Below are 12371 nucleotides of genomic sequence, written 5' to 3'. Positions count from 1 at the left end.
CTTAGTTCCATCTGTGAGCAAAGCTTGAATTTTAATCCTCACACTTCTAACTGGGCAGGTTCTCCACCTTTAAAACACAGGTAACTAGTAGTTCTGCTGTGACAGGACCTGTCCTGCAACATGTAGCCACAAGCGTCACTTACTTATGCATTTTTCTATAGGACTGCAATTATTTTCCTCTCTTTTCCCCATCCTACAGCAACAAAATCAAGATGTAAACACAAAAAGTGCAGCAGACACCTCACTGATTTCACTGCCATTTAAGACAGCCCCAGGAGCTCTGTGCTGTGGGCTGATGAGGAAAGCACATTAAGCACTTGCAACAGAACATCCAAGTAGACCTGTTTTGCAGCCTGATTAATAGAAACAACCTCTAAGGACTAATCACAAGTCAAGCCCTGTTTTGTAGATTAATAGAACAAAGGCACAAGAGAATAGGGAAGGTACAGGACTGGAATATAAATAAGAAAAGGTGTACATTCTAGGCAGATTGACTGCTAGTAATTATCAGCTAAAGGCACATCCTTACAGTGAGGTCTCACTGTTGTGTGCTGGAACAGCTAATTTCCAGATGGACCCATCAGTCTATGTATCTCTGAATATTCCATCTCTAAAACCCACAAAACAACAACAAAATACTTCTCTGAAACAAATCACACCTTCATCTCACTCTTTGTCACTTGAATTTCTAGGTTGATATTAGGTGATTCTGAAGTTTGCAGCAACTATTCTTTTCAACTACACACATGTGTACCAGCATGTAAGGAATTGACTGCTACTCAAACCCTGTAATATGGGACCAGATGCTGCAACTCAGCAGAGATGCCATGTGCCCCATCTGACCCTGCAAGGAGCTGTGCAGAGTGATCTGTACTTGCTTTACTCCGTCATTTTCTAAGATTTCCCAAACCTTCCACCTCTCCCAATGTACCACCTCTATACGTGCAGCAATATAAGCTCTTGAACCAAATAAATCCAGGAGTTTATAAAAAAAGATCTGCAGGTTAGGCAGTGGAAGACAATCTTCCTTAAAATGGCACTTTGCAGGTTTCTCAAGAAACACAAAACTTATGTTATATTCATAAACAGAAGAACCAAACTTACTAAAAACTGAAAAACCAAATGCAGGTACCCATAACTCAAGATTACAGTGGTTTAGGGCATCCCATATTAAAAATGGGAACACTTCAGGACTACAGCTTTCAGACTAGCAACTCAGGTTACCTTTCTCCTCCGTCTTCTTGCAGTGCAGGCCATGGAAGTGTCCCAAGCAGCCCAGATGGAACACCAAGAGAAGTGTTAAAGAGAACACCTTTCTTGAAATTTGTTACGTTCCCAGTTTTGAAAACAAGATGCATTAAAATCTGTGGCAGGAAAAGGAGACTGAAAGACAGCCTTCCTTCTTACATAAAGCTTACTTATATAAAATTGGAGGCGATACACAATCATATGTATATTCCCAAGGTATAAACCAATAAACCTGACTCAAGAGATTAATACAGTTAGCAGCTGCAAATACCAGCTTTTTTCAGTAAGACACACTGATTCACATATGAACAGAAATAAACAGGCTTTCTCAAGAACCAGGCCCCACAACCTTCTTGTCAGCTCTACCCATCCTGCAAATGCTGCCAAAGCAGCAAAACTGAAGGTGAGAGTTCTTCAGAAGCAAAGGACAAACAGGCCGGCAGATCTGCAGATACAAAACTCAAGTACTAGCACTACTTGCAAAGTAAATACGATGGCACAGTTGTCAGATGATTTCAAATCATCGCGAGATCACTTCCCAGGAAGCATTATTTCCTTTGCCAAAGCAGCCCCACGGGTCAGTATTGAAGGCAAACAGCTAAGCACGTCTGTTAAGGAATATTCTGTTTAGTGCTTATCTGAAATGCTAAAGAGGAACACAGAACGGAGTAACTCCCAGTGCTTTCTCCCAGCCACACTGTGCACACAGACTGCAAAATGATGTCCTTGTCCATGCAATATTAACTGGGGAAGCAGCAAAGGGGGTGTGGCTTGTGAGACCTCCTGAACTCAGTAAGGGCCTGTGCAACTCAGGCACATCTGGGAAGGAACAAGGATAAGCTGTTGGAATCTTCCTGCTTGTAAACCACTGCCTAAGCCTTCTCTGTGTGCACATCACAAACATGGCTCTCAGCCACACTGAGATTTTGATATTTAGCTACCCGAAATGTCAGCAGTCCTCAGATTTTACATGTACACAAACCATAACATAGACCAGCACCTAAATGTTTTAGAGGTGGTTATAAATACCCACACGTCTCATTGATTTTCAAATGAATCCACGAGTGTTGACCACTTCTGAAATAAGGTGCCAGATCTATTCTACTGAACAGATTCTCATGAAAATCTGATGAATGTAGTTGTCACTCTTGACCTTTATGTCTATGCTCAGATTCACCATCAGTGGTCTCTTATTTAAAGTGCACGTGCAATTTTTGCTTTATTTCATAGAATTACTTTAAGCATTTTATACACATCAGGGTAAAGATAGCATTCTGATCAATTCGTTTTAGATAAATATGACCCAAATCACCTGGAAGACAGTCATGAGAAATCTTACTCTTCACTGGGAGCTAACAAAATCTAGTCACTTACTGTCTGACTTACTTCTGGATTTAAATAAAATAAAAAATAATTGTTTCTCCATTTCTATTGCATTTTATCACCACATTTTATCATCATGTGAGCTTTATTGTCAACCCTACCTGCAATGTAAATTCTTCCACATTTTTTCCTGTCTGTCCTCAATAGATGAACTGTGAAACAAACCACTTGTAGATTACATCTGTTTCACATACCCAACCACCTTCCTCCCTGTCACCTCCTCCAGCCTAATTTCATTCATTTCACTGCACCTTGTAAAGGCACTTGAAAGCATCCTTATTTTTCCAAGTAACTCAGCAAAGCTGATAATATGTATATCTGTATGTAACTGATAATTATGTATTTAATTAAAGCTTATTGAGCCAGTGAAATACTTAAGTAATAAAGGTGGCACATTTAGGTGCCAAAGTGGGGAAGTTTCACTACATTTTCCCAGTGTGAGTTGATATTCTGGCACTGTGAAGGTCTCAGCCTGTGTAGTCTGTTCTCACTCAGGGTCACAACTCCTGACTTAGAAATGATCCATGCATACAGAGCTTTTAAACTGGCAGCACTGCTGGTAACTCCCTGAAAAATGCACTGATGTGTCGTGTGCTCTCAATATCCCTCTGGAAACACACACACACATTCATACACATGGTCCTGTGTGGAGGGTGGGCCTTGGCTGGAGGCCAGGTACCCACCAAGATGCTCTATCACTCCCCTTCCCAGCTGGAGAGTGGAGAGAAAATAAGATGGAAAATGACATGTAGGTTGAGATAAGGCAGTTTACTAAAGCAAAAGCATGTGCACACACAAGCACAGAGGAAAAAAATTTATTCCCAACTTCCCTTCAGCAAGTGATGTCCAGCCACTTCCCAGGAAGCAGGGTTTCATCAAATGGAGTGGTTGCTCCAGAAGGAAAACATTGTAAATATCAAATGTCATCCCCCCACTTTTCTTAGCTTTTATATCTGAGCTGATGTCATATGGTATGGCATATTCCTTTGGTCAGTTTGGGTCAGCTATCCCAGCTCTGTCCCCTTCCAAAATCTTGCCCAACCTACTGATGGATGGGAGGGATGCTGGAGGAAACAGTGCTGATGCTGTGCCAGCCCTGCCCGACAGTAGCCAAAACACGGGTGTATTATCAACACCTTTCCAACTTCCAAGGCCAAGCACAGCACTGGGAGGGTGCTGTGAGGAAACAAGCTCCAGCTCAGCCAGACCCAACACAAACTGGATGGGCCTTGCCCTTCCAGGATACAGCCCTAGCCTAATGTGTCAACCCTACAGCAAAGTCTTGGTATCCCACCCAGTTCCTCAGTGGAGTCCTGGCTCCTCTGGCTCACCAGCTCCATCAGAGAGCCCTGAACCCTCCTGCCCTGTGCTCCAAGCATCCAGGCCCTGATTGCACTCACCCACACACCCTCCAACAGGCTTCTCTGCCTGTCACTCAATGCATCCACCTGCTCCCTAATTCTTCTTGCTTAGGGCATAGGGGAAATGAAGCAATGAAAGTAATGAGGCTTGAAGAGCACCACGCAATGTAAAATCCATTCTGATATCAGCCTGTCAAAGCTGAAGCCCCTCTCTTACTTCTCCACTCTCCTGCCGTGAAGGTGGCTGTCCTAGAGTGAAGTAATTTTTCAGTTAACCTTAACAGCATGATATTTTCAGCTTTGTCCTTCTTCCCTTCTGCACTGGACCACCACAAAGAGGTGTGGCGCATGTGCAGGTGAAAGGAAATGGAAAAGTAGGAGTCCTGAAGTGCAGAAGCTGCATGGGAGAATTTATTCAAGCAAGCACCAACACACTGCAAGGAGTCCAGCCCTGAACAGAACAGCCTATCTCCAGATTTGGCATAACTTTTGCCTTCCCTCCTCTTTCCCAGCTCCCATTCTTTAAGGGGCTTCAGACCCCCTTCTTCCAAGACCAAGTCTAATGCTACACAGCTAAAAATGTCAGGAGTTTTGTAGCATTCTGCTTCCAACTATTGGTAAGTCCTCACTGGGTGTGAATGCTTTCAGCCTGCTCCTTGCACACAAATGCCACAGTGATCACTGGGTTATTTCAGTCTTCAGCTAAAGGAAAGCAAACTGCTTGTCCCTGGCAAGTAAAAACACACCAGCCAAACTACAAGTATAAGCACAACTTGTCTATCAGAATGTCCTTCTTGTTGAGCAAATCATACTTCAACCTACAAATAAGGAGGCCACCATAAATAATCAGGCCCCCAACAACACAGCTCACGCTCATTCTGGCTGCTTTTTTGCATGGCAAAAAACTGAACTCCAGGAAAATGGAGCAAGAATTAGAGACTCAGAGCAGATTTCCACAACCATTTGCTTGTACTGCTGTGGAGGAATTCAAATTCCTGTTTCCACAACAGGAAAGACTCAAAAGAGCTAGGAGAGCTACTATTTTATGTCTGGTTTAATAGGCTAGAATTCCAGCCACAAATAGGCACAGTTTAGTGTTAACACTAGTAATGAATACTCTAATGTGCTTATTCCTGCTGAAGTCAAACCTGAAGAAAAAATCAAGACTTCATGACCTGCCCCAGTGCCAGGATGTAGAGCTGTCCAAAGAATTAAATAGGACAGGTTTGCAGCACAGTATTAAAAATTACTTATGAGAGAGTGTATTTAAAATGACAAACATCCCACTCTTTATTTAAACAAAAAAAGAGGAAGAAAAAAAGAAAGAAAGCTTTTAAAAGTAAATGGGACAATTTTTTACTTGAAAGTGAATCTGGTATCAAGGAGACCAAAGAAAAAATCAGCTACATTCCCAACAAGGCAAAAAATGTAAACAAACCGCCGCAATTCTAGACCAGGGGGAATTCATTCTTTGATTCTAAACGGAGAGACCTGGTGGACAAATGCCAAGAAAAATGAAACAGAAGCCTGCACCTTTAAACACAGCCATGCTGCAGTGGTGGTGTGTTTGTTTAACATACAGACAGGAGACTTCAGTCTTTGCCAATAATTTTCTCAGTTGCTGACTTCTACTGCATAAACACCAGAATTCCTGAAAAACTGGTGCAACACACACAGTTTTGTCCAGTCTCCCCTGGTTTCCTCACCACTAAATAGCAAAGAAGAACTTTATTGCTGAATAGTCCAATTTCTATCCCTCCTTTTTTTAGACACAAGCTAATTGCCAACTAAGACTATGAAAATAAAAGAAATGAGATCCATTCCAACCCATCAGTGTATGTGAATCCCATCATGTGAGTTGCCAATTGGTTTTCCAGTCCTCACGCTCAATATCTGCTGTTAATTTGCTTGCTATTTCAAGAACTTGAAGACTGTCAGCAAAATCCATGATGCATTACAAAACTTATAATTGGAAAGAAAAAAAAAACCCTCTGACACTTTTCTGACAGGATAAACAGAGAGTCTGAAAACACTGATCAGAACAAGGCAGAAGTACTAACTTAGAGCTGCTTGTACTAAAATATCATTGCAAATGAAGCAGAGAAAGAAACTGAGTTAGAGAAATAATTTTAAACTGATGTAAAATCATTTGATGAAACCCCAAATTTTGCACTGGGCTAAAAAGAAAAGGAAAAGATTGCACAAAACATTATTTTTAAAGGAGATGGCTGAACCTCTCTCTGCTTCTTAAGGTTGCATTATCTATGCCAATTAAAATTTGCTTCTGAAAAAGAGTTAAGGCACTTCCTCTAGAGTTACTAAAAAAAGCAAATGAAAGCCTTGGCTCCGCAGACGTGAGTGATAGTGAGCCGTTTGTTCTTGACCTCTGGATCACCCTACAGATCAAATTCTTGGACATAGGAAAAACCCACTAGTATTCATTAAAAGCAACTGGGAGGCCAGCTTTGTGCTTCTGTTCTTGAGACCCGAACAAGCTACAGCTTGACAAACGCGCAGGATATCGCTGAACAATGCTGCTGTTCCTGTCAGGAGGGAAGAGCTTTATTCCCAGCTTCATTCAGGATGAATTAATTTTCATCACAATGATGCAAATCACAGATTTCAGTCATTATTTAAATAATTGATTGTCATCTTTTACGTTTGTGGTTCTTTTCAGTTATCCCCAAAAAGTTGATTCTGTTAAACATTAATTGATTTATACTGAATTAGCTTTTACACTACACACTTTTTCCTTCAAAAAGATGCATATATCTCCAGTTATCTAAACAAATATATAGGCTGAAAGTTCCAGATCTTCAGCTTTACTTCTCATTCTGTTAGATATGAGTGGAATTTGCTCACATACTTTCATAGCTAAAAATGATGTAAAGAATTGCTTTGTTAGATTATTTTATACTTATAGCTTTCGACATTTTTTGTGAAATTTTTATGCAGAACAGAACTTTAAATCCATAAATAAGCCTATTGCCTCATTATTCATAAAACTAAGGACCACAAATTTCAATGCACACAAAATAAAGTACATCAGAATACTTTTTCATTTCAACTATTTTTCTCTTTCAAACAAGCAAAAAAACCAGTTACCTATAGAGCTGATCAGCAGAACAAAATAAAACAGCAAAAAATATTCTCCCTGAACAATTGTTTCTGTCAAAATGTGGTTTAAACAAATTCTGGTTCCAGTCAGCTGCAGTTCTCTGGTGGTTTGAATGCTTTTAAAGCTTCATTAGAAAACACACATAGTGAGAATATTTGTATCCAAATGTCTACAGCATACTATAGTAAATTCATCCCTTAGCATGGATGAACAATTTCAGATATAATTTAAAAAACAACACATATTTTAAAATAACATTTGAATTTAAGTAAAACTTACACTAATTCACTTATGCATATTCAGCACCCAAAGCTGCAGTAAAAACAGACTGTCTTGCCTTACCCTTTCACACATACATCAGTATGAGTTATGCTTATGTTTACTTCACAGAGGGAGTTTTAAGATTTAAAAATTCATAAATCCATCACTGGTTTTATTTTCTGTCCTGTTTAATAAGTAGCCTCAATCTCAAATTTCCCAAGGAGAAAATGTTTCCACTGGAATCTTACAGAATTTTTTACTGCATAAACTATCAATTATTTTCCCACCAAACAAGCCAGGTTCATAGGGCAAAGTCAGAAGAAAGAGAAAGGAGGGGAATGTTTTTGTGGATTGTTATCTATAGACCAAATGGAAAATCTTCAGCCATTTTGTTCCTTCAAGATACATCAAAGAATCTCCTATTTAAGGTGTGAAAATGTCAGTTACATTCTTCACCTCAGAAAATGAGCAGAGCTCTGAATGTGATTTATGTCCCACCCTTGCACTTTTCTCTTTTAGGGGCTGATACTCTTCAACTTCCCTCCAGCTAATGCCATTTAATACTCTCAGAACCATCAGGCTAAATTCAAATTTTCTGCTCCTTAGAGGCTGTTGTTATGCACCACCGCACATTCCAATTGCAAATACACATGAATGCTCCCATGTATTGTAAGTTATTTTTTACTCACAAATTCTGCTAAATTGTAAGTTAGGAGGCACTACTTGAATTCTCTTAGGTCTTTAGAAAGCTTTTAGATCTACCATGAGTAATAACATGTAATGAATATGAACTGGTGTTTCTTTTCTGTATTTACCCTGAGTTGGCAATTTACATTTTCTAGATAGATGACTTATAGCCAGCCTTCCCAGTACTCTGGCAATTATTTCTTAGAAACTCCTGACAGGCTGAAACCTCCAGAATCACATCTGTTATTCTTGGTTTGATCCCTCTTTTTTAAATTAAAACCAGTAGCTTTATCAGCAAATGAGAATTTTTTTTCCCCTCTGGAAATACTTAAAAAACTGCACATAAATTGAACATGCCAACTCATCTCATGTTAGGGTTGGCATATATTCTGGGTTAATGACCAGTGTTCCATTTCTGTGACAGAACTAATTGGGGTAAGGAGGACATAAATACATACAAAACCCCACAGTTCTCTTCCTTTGGGGTAATCTGAAGATTTATAGTAATAGAACAAGGTGTGATTGGAGGGGAGAGAGTAAAAAAATTTAAGAAGTGCTAAAATGCTTGTCTGACCATTCTGTGTCAGTTTCCAGGCACAGAATAGATTTAGAGCAGATTTTTTTAATATCTGATGGGACTTTTCCTTCCTCTGAAAGACCAGCTAAAAGACAAAAAACTTGTTAATTTTCACATTTTCTAGAAACCGTCATTATTAAAAAAAAAAAAAAAAAAAAAAAAAAAGAGGGCGGGGAAGAGAGAAAATGCATAGACAATACCACATTTCTGACCTCAACACAGACTGGCAGATTGATCTAAAAAGCTGCATTGAAAATGGTAGCCTCAACTCCACATCAACAGTTGCTCAAAACATGATTTGACAACAGTTTTTCGCAGCTAAACACAAATGAAGCATCGCTCAAGAGAGAGAAGTCCACACTTGGCTGGAGCTCAGTGTCAATTTCTAACAATCTAGCTTCATTTATCATGCACCACTAAACAGAAAAATCCAGTTATCAATGGATTATGGGAAAGATTAATTCAGGTTTGCCTTCCATGACTAGGTCAGAATACATGTGCCATTCACTTTTTATGGCTAAGACAACTCAGTGCCTTGATGTGGTGTCCCTTAATATTCCAGAACAAACATTCTAAATCCATGTGTACACCTGCAAATTGAAAGAACTTATAAATGCAGCTGAAGACAAAAGGATGACAGATTTCCATTATAGATTTGGGAAGCAAAAGAGGAGAAAAAAGAACACAATATATTGCCAGTACATATAAATGTAAATGTAACGGTGTATTGACACAGTTCTCCATTTCAGAATACCAAACTCTCTCGCCTCCAGACTTGGATTCTGTGTTCTCCAGGTCTCTGCAGCAGTGCTGTAAGGAAGCTGAGTTCAGGTAAATCTGATCCAAATAAATTTGGAAAGATGCCTACGCTTTCTAATCACTGGGTACCTGCAGAGGCCCTCCAAGTCTGAGACATACACACAAAAGCAGCTGAACACAACCTTAGCAGCAAACCTCAGCTCCTCACCCTGCAGCCCACCTCACTACCCAAGGCCTTATGTGCCCTGCCTTCTCTGCTGCCATTACAAAAAAATTACTTTGAAATGTCTCGAGGAGATGATTCCTAACCTGAATTAAGATCATCTTTCCCAATTTGCTGATATTGCAGGATTTAGAGCATTACTTTTTTTTTAGCTAAGCAATGTCAGGCTGATTTAAACTAGTAGCTAAAGGCTATGACTTAAATTAAAAGATTAGTAGTTCAAGTCAAGAATGTGAGATACAGAGCTAGATCACAGTTTCTAGCCAGCACTAATGCATACAATATGAGCAGGAAAAAGCATTGTCAGAAGCATCAATGTGTGTGGTATCACACTTATCACCAAGGTCTGCAGGCCAAGTCAACAAAGATGAGATGAAGGGGAAAATTTCTAATACATGTATGGGTTTGTCCCATTTCTTGTTTCAACTCCTGTCATTCCTCCTTCCTCTCCTACTTTCACCTTTAAAGCAAATCTGACATCAAAAATAAGTTATAAGCTTGTAATAAACCCTTCTTCTAGGTGTGCATAAATTAGCATCTCGGTGCCTCTGCTGACAATTGAGAATGCCAAGCAGCAGAATGATTATCACCATCACTCAAGTTCAGGTCTCTGCTAAAGCCTGAAAGGACTGTGGCTGCTCTTAGCATGAGAATTTAGCACGAGCACTACTCAAGACTCCACAGAAAGATGTCAGGCATCACAATTAAATGACATGTAGAAAAAACAAGGAAGAACCTCCTTAGCACAAAACTGGGCAGCAATCTTTCCTGCATGACATACTTGACACATGGGTGGAATGAGACCAAAGCTGGTTTGAAATTTTGTTATCACAACTTTACAAGCAAAAGAAAACAATGCCTAGAACTGATAAAAAATAAGGCTTAAAGCACCTGCTGCCTTGTACCCTTATGCTGTGTGGGTGTTAAATGCCACCACACTAATCTATTAGCACAGCAGATACAAATACCTCGCCAGTATACAACGTAACAGAATTTCCCTAATACATCCTAAAATGCCACCACAGTTAATCCACAAGCACAGAGTCGGCACTGACTCCACAGTTCAAGTGCATTCACCAGGCAGAATAGAAATAGTTACAATTCCTTTTGTTTCATTTCACACACATGGCTAAATAGAGAGTATCCAAAACAAAAAAAAAAAAAAGGAAAAAAGAAAAGGAACTGTTTCAGGATGGTTTACAGCTAAGCTGATACTGTTCTGCAGGGCAATGCAACAAAGCAGCTTCATGCACGTTCAACAGGAATGATTCCTGCTGTGGTTCAAGTAATAAACAGCAAAAAAAGTTTAAATTGAGACTTACCACGGGGCACCATATATTCGGAATCCTTTAACTGTTACCTCTGAATCTTGTAAGTAAATACTATTTGTCAGGAGTGACTGAACATTGTCAAAGTCCTCTGGTTTCAATTTGGACACAGAGGGAAAGCGGTAGTAATCTTGTTTAACAAGGTCTGCCATGAATTCCTTATCAAATGTCAGTTCATGATTCCCAGCAATCACTATTTTATATTCATATGGTAGGTTTCCTGAAATAACAAAAAAGAGGACTTAATTAGCACATTTCCTCCCACACCAGCGACGCCGGCACAATAAGCAGACAGCTAGCAGTGACAGAGTGAAGCACCCGAGGCCCGTGTGCATCTCCATGCTGGGCACAAGGTACTGATGCTGCATCTCCTGCACTCAGTGAACGGTGTCAAAATGTACAGGAACAGCACACAAAGCAATGCCATAACAAAGGGCCTGTACTGCAGAGTTCAACAAAACAAGCTGGCAGGAAACAAACCAGCTCCAAAGGTGGCATAAGCCACCACTGCTGAACTATTCACCTGAATGTGACCATGAGGCCTTAGCCAGGTCAGAGTGACCTGCACTGAGGTACCTGGGTGTCCGAGCAGGTAGGTGACCAGAGACTGCAGGATGCCTCCCAACTGTGTCCTGGTGCTGTTGGTTTTTAAATTACGGCATTATTTGGATTAATTTGTATTCCAGTGACATTTATCAAGACTTAGTCTATTCTCGAAAGCTTCAATTCATTTGCAATGTCCTTTTATATTATTTTTTTTTTGTCATTATGTTTATGGCAGTATCTCATCTCTGTAAAAAGTACACAAGTAGAAGCAACCATGAAACTCAGCCAAGTAAGACAAACTAGGAAAAAGGAAATGTGGTTAATTCATTTACCATCAGAGTCAGAGGTAAAGAATTACATGTTTGCTCCCCTCAATTCAGGGGAGCTAATACCATTGTTTGGAAGGAGGCATGGATCATGCTCACTGAGCCAGATTTTTGGAGTTCAGAACAGATTTTCAAGCACTTGGTACCAGCAATCAGTGCCAGATTTTCCAAATAAACATACTGGGTGCTGAGCTCCCTTAAAAATACAGTTCCACACTGTCGTGTCTTCACAGAAGTTAGGCTCTTTTACAAAATCTGTCCCACTGTGACTTGCCAAAAATCACACGTAAGATTGCATCAAAGCTAACTGCTACTGCCTTCACAATAAGACTGATTTCTTAGTCTCATACCTTATCCTTCATTTTGGTGTTTATTACGAATAATCATTTAGAAATGGCTGGGTTTGTTATGGGGGTGTTTATGCAGTTTGTATTTGTTTGTTTTTTTTCATAAACGCAGCAAAATATATGTAGAAATCTATGGGTTCATCTTCCAGTTCTGGAACTGACAACATCTGTCCCAGGGAAGACAGAATCAGATGTTACACATTCCTT

The 12371-nt window shown here is 39.9% G+C and overlaps 1 protein-coding gene across 5 annotated transcripts in view; it reads right to left on the bottom strand.

Moving 5' to 3' along the window:
- Positions 1-12371, bottom strand: part of MPPED2 (metallophosphoesterase domain containing 2) — a 105865-nt gene that overhangs the window by 36775 nt on the left and 56719 nt on the right. For all 5 annotated transcript variants that reach the window (XM_048307704.1, XM_048307705.1, XM_048307706.1 and 2 more), the window contains exon 4: positions 10940-11165. In XM_048307704.1, the coding sequence (XP_048163661.1) occupies positions 10940-11165 (226 nt within the window). The remainder of the gene's footprint in view (positions 1-10939; positions 11166-12371) is intronic.

Source organism: Corvus hawaiiensis, chromosome 6 (assembly GCF_020740725.1).
Source record: "Corvus hawaiiensis isolate bCorHaw1 chromosome 6, bCorHaw1.pri.cur, whole genome shotgun sequence".
NCBI classification, from domain to species: Eukaryota; Metazoa; Chordata; class Aves; order Passeriformes; family Corvidae; genus Corvus; species Corvus hawaiiensis.
The sequence above is the reverse complement of the archived record's forward strand: the minus strand, read 5'-3'. Positions and strand labels throughout refer to the sequence as shown.